This window comes from Muntiacus reevesi, chromosome 14 (assembly GCF_963930625.1).
Source record: "Muntiacus reevesi chromosome 14, mMunRee1.1, whole genome shotgun sequence".
Lineage (NCBI taxonomy): Eukaryota > Metazoa > Chordata > Mammalia > Artiodactyla > Cervidae > Muntiacus > Muntiacus reevesi.
The window spans coordinates 65,812,566-65,822,778 of record NC_089262.1 but is presented as its reverse complement, the minus strand read 5'-3'; the positions used below and the strand labels follow the sequence as shown (position 1 = coordinate 65,822,778).

General features: G+C 38.5%; 1 protein-coding gene across 2 annotated transcripts in view; it reads right to left on the bottom strand.

Annotated features, from left to right (window-relative positions):
- Nucleotides 1-1,254: 1,254 nt before the first annotated feature.
- Nucleotides 1,255-10,213, bottom strand: part of LCP2 (lymphocyte cytosolic protein 2) — a 55,362-nt gene continuing 46,403 nt past the window's right edge. For both annotated transcript variants that reach the window (XM_065905264.1, XM_065905265.1), the window contains exons 16-20: nucleotides 9,900-9,949; nucleotides 6,568-6,659; nucleotides 5,899-5,976; nucleotides 3,561-3,716; nucleotides 1,255-1,825 (exon numbers count right to left, since the gene is read on the bottom strand). In XM_065905264.1, coding sequence (XP_065761336.1) covers nucleotides 1,703-1,825; nucleotides 3,561-3,716; nucleotides 5,899-5,976; nucleotides 6,568-6,659; nucleotides 9,900-9,949 — 499 coding nt within the window. In that variant the 3' untranslated portion in view covers nucleotides 1,255-1,702. The remainder of the gene's footprint in view (nucleotides 1,826-3,560; nucleotides 3,717-5,898; nucleotides 5,977-6,567; nucleotides 6,660-9,899; nucleotides 9,950-10,213) is intronic.

The window sequence follows — 10,213 nt, the reverse complement described above, 5'->3', positions numbered from 1 at the left end:
GTTATTGCAGTGAAATAGGTTTTCTACCCCTTTCCACCAACAGCAACTTAAAATAATAAGCATTTGTTTACCTTGTAAACATTATTCACTACCAGATAGTTGCTTTGAAATCTACTGTTCTTCATTTTAGAAATTTTTGAACATTTAAGTATAGAATACCATGAAGCAAGGCACAAGGTCAGCTCACTCCGTATGAGAACCCGTCGAGTTTGCTATGCTCAATACCCAGCACCCAGCTCAGTGCACAGAATAAACATGAAATAAACACATTGTAAATGATGCAGGTTTTTCAGTTTTAGAATTCCTGAGTTCTGGGTCCTGATTTGAGAACTTCTTAGTTAATAAGGATGAAATTTTGTGAAGCATCTTGTCTATCGTCATTGATAAAAAGTCCACAGATTCGTTATCTTGGCAAATCATCATTTTTAACTAGATGACTTCCAATATCTCTTCCAGTGGTCTTTCTACAAGTTCATGAAAATTAAAATACAAGATATCATTTGTGGCTTATAAAACTCATAGATAAAACCAAGAAGACAAAAAATTTTGTTATTAATACAAGTTGTGGAATAACAACCAAGGCCTCAAAAGGGAAAACTTAAGTGAATGTGAACTTTTCGTCTTGTGAAATTGCTTACTATTTTTTATTAAATGAGATATGTAAATTGAAGGAAAGAATTGAATTGCTTTGAAAAATTTATAAAGCCTTTTGGGGAAGGGTGAAGATAATGGCCTTATGACAGATGGCACGGGGGATAAAAGAAGAAAGGTATCTAATTGGAAAGTCTTATTAAACTTTTCCATGTATACAGAAATTGCTATTTCATCTTCCCAGGAAGACGTTGATAAAAATCATATCACTTGATACTTTTGGAGTTGGGTAGAGGTGGAAGAGATAGGATGAGGATGTCAGATATGATGAAATTAAATGCGATGTATTTGATGCCAAAGTCTCATTCTAAATTTAAAATGTTTTCTTTTGGTATTTGTAGCTTAAATTTGCTTTAAAACAGGAAAATAATAGCTAAATAATTAAATAAAGTCAATAAGTTCTTTTAGGAAGCAAAAAGTGAAGCAGAAGGCAAATTAATTTTAATTCTAGGAAGTTATTCCAACATGCATTTATCTTTTTCATAAAAAAAGTATACAAAAAATCCCCACCCTCCAGCAAAAACATGAAATAAGAAAGGATGAAATGCTTTTGAAGCTTCTTAAATTACTACTGCCAAGAAACTGAATTTTAATAATTTTCAAATTATACATATAAAACTGATGATAGCCTTTGACTGACAAAGGATTAGCTAGTTAAAAAATCAGTTTCATGTGTTATCAAAATCTGTTACCATTTCAGTGTTTCTAAACTTGCCCCAAATTGTTTCTATAGTTGTGCAAACTAATGTACTTGGACATGGGTATTCAAAGATACACATGTTTTTAAAATGAATCATTACAGTGCACTGTTAGACTTCAAGTGTGAACATTATTACTCATGCACTTTACAAACATTGAAGACAAATAAATAAATTATGGGATATTTGACAGTCTTCATTTCAAACACTTTCATAAGTAAAAGGACAAAACCCTTCTGTTCATGTTGAAGGGGTTCAATTCAGTCCTAAGGGTTTGGCCGTTCACCACGGTTGACTGATCTTCCCATGGTGGGACAGAGGCAGGAGGAAGGTTCATTTGCTTAGGTAACTTGCTAGGGATAACCTGCAGAATACGTTAACGTGCACTGGTATCTGGAACCTCGGTTCTTTCCATCGATAAGCAGAAGCGGCATTTTTCTGAAGTAGTCGATAATATCTGACACAGACAGAAAGTCCTGAAAGAGTCAACATAGGAATAAAATCAGCATTGGAATGTGTAGTATGAATTTCGCAGTTTTTTTTTTTTTAATCTGCATAATGTCCTACCTCTTGTACTATGAGGATTATCAGTCTATGTAAAATTTGGCAAAGATTTTGATTTCTGCTATGGAACTTTGAAAAAAATTCCTCACCAACATTCAGCAAACTATGGATAAAAGACATAGTATGTATTTATATATATGTATTTTTAGCTTCATGTAGGGGGTTATATATATTATATACAGAGAGAGAGAGAGGGAGAGTCTAATTATGATAGCTTTACCTTAGGATTGTTCTTTTTCTTTTTTATTCAAACATAGTTGATTTATAATGTTGTGTTAGTTTCTGATCTACAGCAAAGTGATTAAGATATATGTACATTCTTTTTCATATTGTTTTCCATTATGGTTTATCATAGGCTATTGAATATGGGGCCTCATCGTTTATCTCTCTCTTTTTCTAAGGACACCAGTCATTGGATCTCAGGAGGATTGTTCTATTTGTGACTTGGTTTTGGTTTTTGTGTCCCTCCTTTAAATCACTAATAATGTTAGGAGATATAAGGAATCAGGAGGTCAGACAGCATCTCTGTTGTCTGAAGATGATATCTGTAGTAAGGCATAGTCGTTCCTTCATGATATCTGCTGTGTCCCCGCTGCCACCTCCACACTCACAAGAGCTCTGTAGCGAGTCCTTTCATCCATCACCTGTATCACCCTTTCCCTGAGGGCCAAACTGAGAAACCCCCATCCGTACATTTAGAAATGAGTCAGATGTTACCGAGGTACCCCAGACAGAGTTGCACACCTCCTCCAAGACTACTCTTCTAGGTGCCTCCCTCCAGGGCAACGGCAATGAGTGGTTTGTATTTGTGTGTTTCCACACAAGACCAGTAGAGATCCTGGAGAACAGACATCTCTGCTTCTACGGGACCTGTGCAGCTCTACCCACCCCGAACCAGTGATTCAAACATATGACCAAAATTATGTGTTTTTTCTACTGGCTTACATAATCATAACTTAAAAATATTTGGAGTGAAATGGAAGTTATGGGTAAGTTGTGTTTCTTTCTGGAAATGTTTGATACAGCTGATCCTCCTCCTGGAACTTTGAAGTTAAAAAAACACATTTGAAGCATTAGGTTTAGCCATAGTTTCCTTTGCAAAAAGCAACCCTGAAAGGTTTTCTTTACATAGTTCTCATTACTACCCCCAAAGGGACTAGTATACACCTTGGGGAAACAGAGGGAAATGTTTTTGGCAATTTGCACAGCTTCACTGGCCTAACCTCCATTTTTACGGAGAAATGACCCAAGTCATTTTTCCAGATGTTAATTAAGACACGGCCTTATAAGTACACTGTACCCTTACATCAAAATCATGTCACAGAGGTGACTTTAACTCACTTCTGAGTCATAGAAGGACTTGCGTTTGGCACTATTTAATGATATTCTTAATTTAAACATTTTTAAAAGTTACACATGTGATTTTAGACTAGTTGGAATAAAGATGTAAAAAAGACACTGTGGCAGAGGTAACTGTTAACATTTTATTTCCTTCCAGTAAATGCAGGGTTTCACTAACGCAACTTAACTCTAAAGTTGCCAGGCAGTACGGACCCGAAAAGAAGGCCACAGCCAGGTTCCGTGCAGGTGGTGTGCAGAGAGGCACACGCAGGAAACTGGGGAAGTTTGACAACTTGAAACCCTTACCTCTTTCCCTCGGAGTCCAGTTCCCAACAAGTAAACTTGGCTTTCCTCCTGATAACGGATTTGGATGTTGTAAACTTTATCTTTGTACAACACCATGAGAACATATGGATTGGAGATCGTTTTTTTAGAGCTGTCTCTAACCAGGAAAGTGCCATCCTAAAAGCATAAATTCTTGTTATTATGGAAGTAGCAAAAGTCAATAATTCTGTTGCCTCTAAGAGCAGCAGACAATCCTCTAGAGATCTGGAAACCTACCACTTGACAATTTAGTGAACAGTTAGTTCCCCAAACAGCAGTAATCTCATGTGTCATGGATTTCTTGGTTGTCAAGAAAGAGGCAGCAGAGATTATATTGGAGAAATTCCCAAATTTTGAAAAGACCTCTTTGAAGTCTCTCAATGAAAAAGGAATTTCTATTACAATAATAAATAATAGATGGCTGAGTGGATACAGAGCCAGCAAAATAAGGACTTTAGTGATTAACTAAAGGTATCTCTTCCTGCTCCTGAGAGTTAATTCTATGCACTTTCTTTCCACGGTAAAAGTCAGAATACACCCAAATACCTAAGAAATGTACCCATTTTAAAACCTCATGGTGCCCAGATACTGCATTTCATCATCAAACACCTGAAAAAAATCCAATGTGTATCATCGTTTTTCTTGATGTTTACCAAAATAGTGTGGTGATCTGTCCTATACTTTAAAATTTCATTTCATAAATTAGCTACATAATATAATAATACTATAAAGATCTAATATTAAAATAGAATGAATTAGGAAGAATGCCTTTAAATTACTCCTTCTGTGTATTGAAATCAGGATGATCAATTTGCAATAATGGCTTTCCTTTGTTCTTTTTTCATTCCAGCTTGAATGAGTAAATTCTAGTCAAAACATCTCTGTTAAACAAATATACCTGTGGATTCATAGCTCTGGCTTCACTTTGGAATTTCAAGTTTTGAAGACTTCCAGAGCCCACATAACATCCCTGATTAATTAAATCAGAATCTCTCCAGGTAAAATCAGAATTTTTTTTAATGCTCCCCAAGTGATTTCAATGTGCAATCCCCTGGTGGTCCAGTGGTTAAGGATCTGCCTGCCAATGGGTTCAATCTCTGGTCCGGGAAGATCCCACATGCCTCGGAGCAACTAAGCCCACGTGCCACAATTATTGAGCCTGTGCTCTAGAGCCGGGGAGGGGCGACTCCTGAGCCTCTGTGCCTGGAGCCTGTGACCCGCGGCAAGAGAAGCCGCGCAGTGAGATGCCTTCATACCGCTGTGAAAAGCAGCCCTCGCTCACTGCAGCTGGAGAAAGCCTGAGCAGCAACAAAACCCAGCACTGCCAAAAATAAATAACTTTTATAAAAAGATGGGGAGATGAACATTAATCGCTTCATATCATTAAAAAAGAATAAAAGTGCGACCAAGCTTGAGGCTTGAGGACTTTTGTTGTAGTCTCGAGATATGAAGAATATGAAAGATGAAGGATCTTTGCCTTCCCATCTTTGATAAATAGGTTTAAGATTAGTATTCAGTACTGGAAGACAGGAAATCTGGTTTAAGACCTTTAATATTAAATGGCAATTAGAAATTTCTAGGGAAAAGGACAAAAAGTTGCTGTTGTCTGTCTCAATATGGGTTCCTCCACATTGATATGGATGGCGATTGGGTGTCAAGAGGAAGATACAAGTAGTAAGATGTTGGAAATTTGGGGGAAAGAGCTTCCTTTTGATGCTGTGTGGTTCCTGTGAAAAGATGGACTGTTTTCATTAATAAAATCTCCTAAGATTCCACCAATCAAATGACTACCTTAATTTAAAATTTTTCCCAGGGTCCTAGGAGTCATTGCTGAGGACATTAGTAGGTGAGAAGCTGGCACTAATTGGTACCCTTTGGTATAGCAGCATGAATGGCACCCAGCAGAATCCCTAGCCCATAACTGTATGTTCAGTCTGTCTGACTCTTTGAGACCCCATGGCCTGTAGCCCACCAGGCTCCCCTGTCTATGGGAGCTTCCAGGCAAGAATACTGGAGTGGGTTGCCATTTCCTCCTCCAGGGGATCTTTCTGACCCAGGGATAGAACCCAAGTCTCTTGTGCCTCCTGCATTGGCAGGCAGATTCTTTACTACTGCATCCCCTGGGTTTTGTTTTATTGGATGATCTAGCCAAACTGTAGGAAGAGAGGTTGTAAAACTAAAAATCTGTTGTTACTTGAAAAGCAGCTATGAAAAGCAAGCTTGAAGCCAGTATCTAAAGCTCATCATTGGTACTCAAGAAAAGTCAGTTCCATTTCTTTTCTTCTATTTATACTTAAAAAAATGAATTTGTACACAGTACCTGGTTTATCTTTCTAAGAGCCGCTTCTGCTTCTGTTCGGGTAATATAAGAAACATACCAGTCTTCATTTAATGAATTCTGAAAATGTAAATTTTAAAAAATGGAATAAACTTTGTAGTTACATAAGTAAGTGGGGAAAAAAAGCCTCCAAGTAATCATTTCCATAAATCACCACCTCAGTTCCATGAAGTTTCAAACACTTGTGTTATTAACTTTGAATATAGAATCATTCAGGTGAAGCTAAATAGAAGATATTTTGTGTGAACTGCTTTTTATCATATACTCATTCCCAAGGCAGAGGTGAATAAGCATTCGTAGATAATGGAGTCTCTAATCAGGAAAGATTTAGATGTAATAATTTCTTAAGTTTAGTATAATAATATATTTAATGAAAAACACTGGGTTAATGAGCAGTTAAATGACTTGTGCTATGTCATAAACTAAGGAACAGATGAAAAATAGAATTGTTTAATGTGAAACACACATTTGCCACTGGAAGAGAAACATCACGGAAAAATAATGTATTTTTCAATTGAATTTTCCTCTCAATATTTTTCACTAAAAAAATAAAGACTAAAAGAAAATAAAAGTATAGGAGAGTATTCAGTGGGAGATGCTGATGATTCATTTGCTGGGGTAGAAATAAAATATGGACATATGCCTGATTACCTCTTCCTCTCCGGGGGACTGTGGTCGATGCTTGCTTGGAACTGGTGAGAAGTTCCTGCCTTCCACTCTGGGAAGTGGTCTGTTGCTAGAGCCTGTGAAAGCATAGCATTTTGAACGTTAGTTTACTTTAAGCAATTTTTCTCTAGTCATAACCCATCACTGCACCCCACCCCCCTCCCTGAGAATGCTCTTGTAGTTGTTCCCAGCAGTTAACATTTCAAGAAACCACAGCTTCCAAAACAACTTTCACGTGTTCAAAACCACAAGGGCTGCTCGGGCCCTATTCTGCAGCCATGCCAGTGAAATTCTGAGACACTACACCGCACATTTGATTGTTTGCTTAGTTGAGCACATTACATATATACCAGCAAGTGGTAACAATGTGGAGGCGAAGATAATTATGTTCTCATTTTCACAAAAAGAAATGTGACTTACCCAAGATGAGGTGAAATTACCTTGAGAATATTCTTCGCTTTCAGAGCCAGAGCTTACTACCTGCTGTTCTTGACCAAATTTCTTACAGAAGTAGAATTGTTAGACTCACATAGAAGGAGGCCCTGACAATATTTGATCCATCAGGAAGTCTGTGTTGGAGTCTGTACATTACCCAGCACTTGTGCCTCACCTTCTCTAATGCCTTTTTTCCTTGTTGACAGTCCATGAAATTTTTCAAGAGAATGTGTTTCCATCTCAGGAAAGGTTTGATTATGTTGACTTGCAATTGCTAAGCTTGTCTCTATATGCCAGAACAGCTATTACAGGCTGGTAAATTCTATGAGTTGAATGTTCTCTTAATAATTCATGCATCATTCATTTGTTCATTCAACAGATATTTTTTCAGCACTGCTCTGTTCAGGCCCTGATTAAGGCACCTGTGTACACGACCTTTCATCCTTACAGCAATCCCACAAGGTGGGTATTATCTTCTTTTTGAATATCATGAAACAAAGGTCCAAAGAGTCTAAACAAATCATGCATCTTAGTGGCAGGGCCAGGACTTGAACTTGTGATTCCCAAATATGACTGTGCAAAAAGAGAATTCCAGGGGGACCCTGCATTTAACAAGCACTCCAGGTGGTTCTGCACCAGGTCTGTTACTTCATCTACAATACACCACAGAAGGGTAAATCACCTGCCCCAGGGTCCCTGAGAGGGGAGAGTTTCTTGAAGAGTGCAACTCTTCCTAGTCAGGATTATTCAAGATGCAGATGGGGCTAGCCTGAGCTGCTGATCTTCCTTCTTAAGGCTCCCAGTACCTGAACAGACCTTCCCCATGCCCACCTTTGCAGTGCAACATGCAGGTACTTTTATAATGTTGGTTGAGTGAATGAAATCTAGCTCTATGAGAAAGTCATGTAATGAAGGTCTATAGTGCATGGCTGTCTTAGAATTGAGGAATTATTCTCTATCTGCATCTGCAGGTCAGCACCACAGAGTCACTATTCATGACAGACAATACATTACTTTTCATTGCAGTCACCCTCCACCCTTAATATCTAGATCCTCAAGGGGAATGGGACAGGTTTTTAGCCAATATAAAGCACATCCTTTATCTTCCTGACCTTGGGGCAACCAGTGGGTTAGACTGAGGACCTGGTGTCCTGGCACTCTTAGAAGAAAAGGGACCAATTTTGATTAAGATAGTAGAGTAACCCCTCTGCATTCATGGCTTCCACATCTGTGAATTCAGTCAACCACAGATTGGTTCAACCAATGGGTTAGCCAAATCTGTGAATGTGGAGCTGTGGATGTGAAGGGCCAACTGTGCTACATCGTTTTATACAAAGAACTTGAGCATCCTTGGATTTTGATATAGGTAGGGGTCCTGGAACCAATCCCCCCTCCTGTATTAGAGGGATGATTATATTAAAAAATAATAATAAATAGCCAACTATTTATATCAATAATCTCTACCACCAACTCATAGAAGCAGGGGTCTATGGAATTTACTTTGGGAGATATTGCTATAAGTGAAGTGTCTGAAACTCAGATGCCTAGACGGACCAGGCAAGGAACACAAAGTAGGTTTACAAAATAATGAGCTGTGGCCACTGAGGGGTGGGGTGGGGGGACTGTGGAAACCATATAGTGAATAAAGACACTATATCCTAAAATGCTTAGGAAACACTGAAAATATAGTGGGTTTCATTGGTATCAGCAGTAGAATCTCACACATATATGGCATGATGTACCCAACTAAATGTAACAGACATGCTCCTGAAGAGTCTACTCTTAAGTTAAAATTTAAACTTATTAGTTTTCTGTTTATAACACATACTAGTGTTCCTGCATGTGTACATGACTACAAAAAAAAGTGTTTTACTTTTTCCTCACAGAATTTTTAAGTCTTAAGTCAACCTTTAAAAATTTCACATTAAAAGCTATATTTCTATTTTTTCTTGAAAAAGAAATCAGAAAATCTGGTAACACAAGATGTGTTTCCTAGCATGAGAAAAAAAAATGTTTACTAGAGTTGGGTGACTCTCCATAGTCATTTGACAGTCATTCAACAAACATTTTTAAGTGCTTACCATGTGCTAGTCACTTGCAAGTCTTTAAGGATAACAAATAAACACAGCTAGTCCTATCCTGTAGGCCTTTGTTTCTATTTGAAGTGGTCCATGAGCCAGCAATACCAGCTGGGAACTTGGAACTTGGGAATCACATGGAAACTTACTAGAAATGCAGAACCTTGGGTCCCATCCAAGACCCACTGATTAGAATCTGCATTTTAACATAGCTCCCAGGTGATTTGCATGCATTTTAAAGTTTGAGGACTCTCTGAAGAAATACTTATCATGGACACCCAAAGGAGGTATTATTAAAAAATACAGGTCTTCAGCCAGACTTACTGTATCAGAATCCTGGGGGTTGGGGTCTCTTAATCTGTATTTTAAACATGTTCCTCAACTAGCACTACAGGTTAGATTCATTATAGAAATCAAAACTACATAGAAAGCTAGCACTATCCTAAGCAACATATAAAAACAGCAGGGAAGAAAAGTTCTGTGTGGGAAGATAAAAGGCCATGGGCGCCTTCCTGTGGAAGAGTGTGTGTGTGTGTGTGTGTGTGTGTGTGTGTGTGTGTGTGTGTGTGTGTGTGTGTGTGTGTGTGTGTGTGTGTGTGTGTGTGTGTGTGTTGTTGTGTGGAGTATCCTCTCACTACAGCAACCTTTGGTACGCTTCAGAAACTGAAGTGCTGAATAAGGAAGTACTGAATGAGGAAGTCAGATGCTTTTAGGAAACAGCAAAACGTTTGCCAAAAGGCTTTGGGACATCCATTCATGACGGCATATTGGCTAGAGTAGGTCACCAGAGCCCAGAGTACAAACCTTGAGAGAAGTATGGTGGCAGGGAGGCACTCTGCGAAAAGTTACAGTTACTGTGGAGACAGAAAAAGGACAGATTTTAAGTCGGGTTGGGGTTCAAGGGTCAGAGATGGAGCCTGAATTGGGGAAATGCTGCTTCTCTGACTATTACTTCTCACCCCCTCCCTGAAACCATGGGGGCAGGGCAAAAAGAAGGAACTTGTTGAACATGCTTCACTCCTGTCTGAGGAAGACCATGCCAAAGTCTAACAAGCTTTTCAAGATGAAAAACAAAAGCAACAAGAGAACAGTGTAAAGAGCTTTAAAAGCTACTTTAA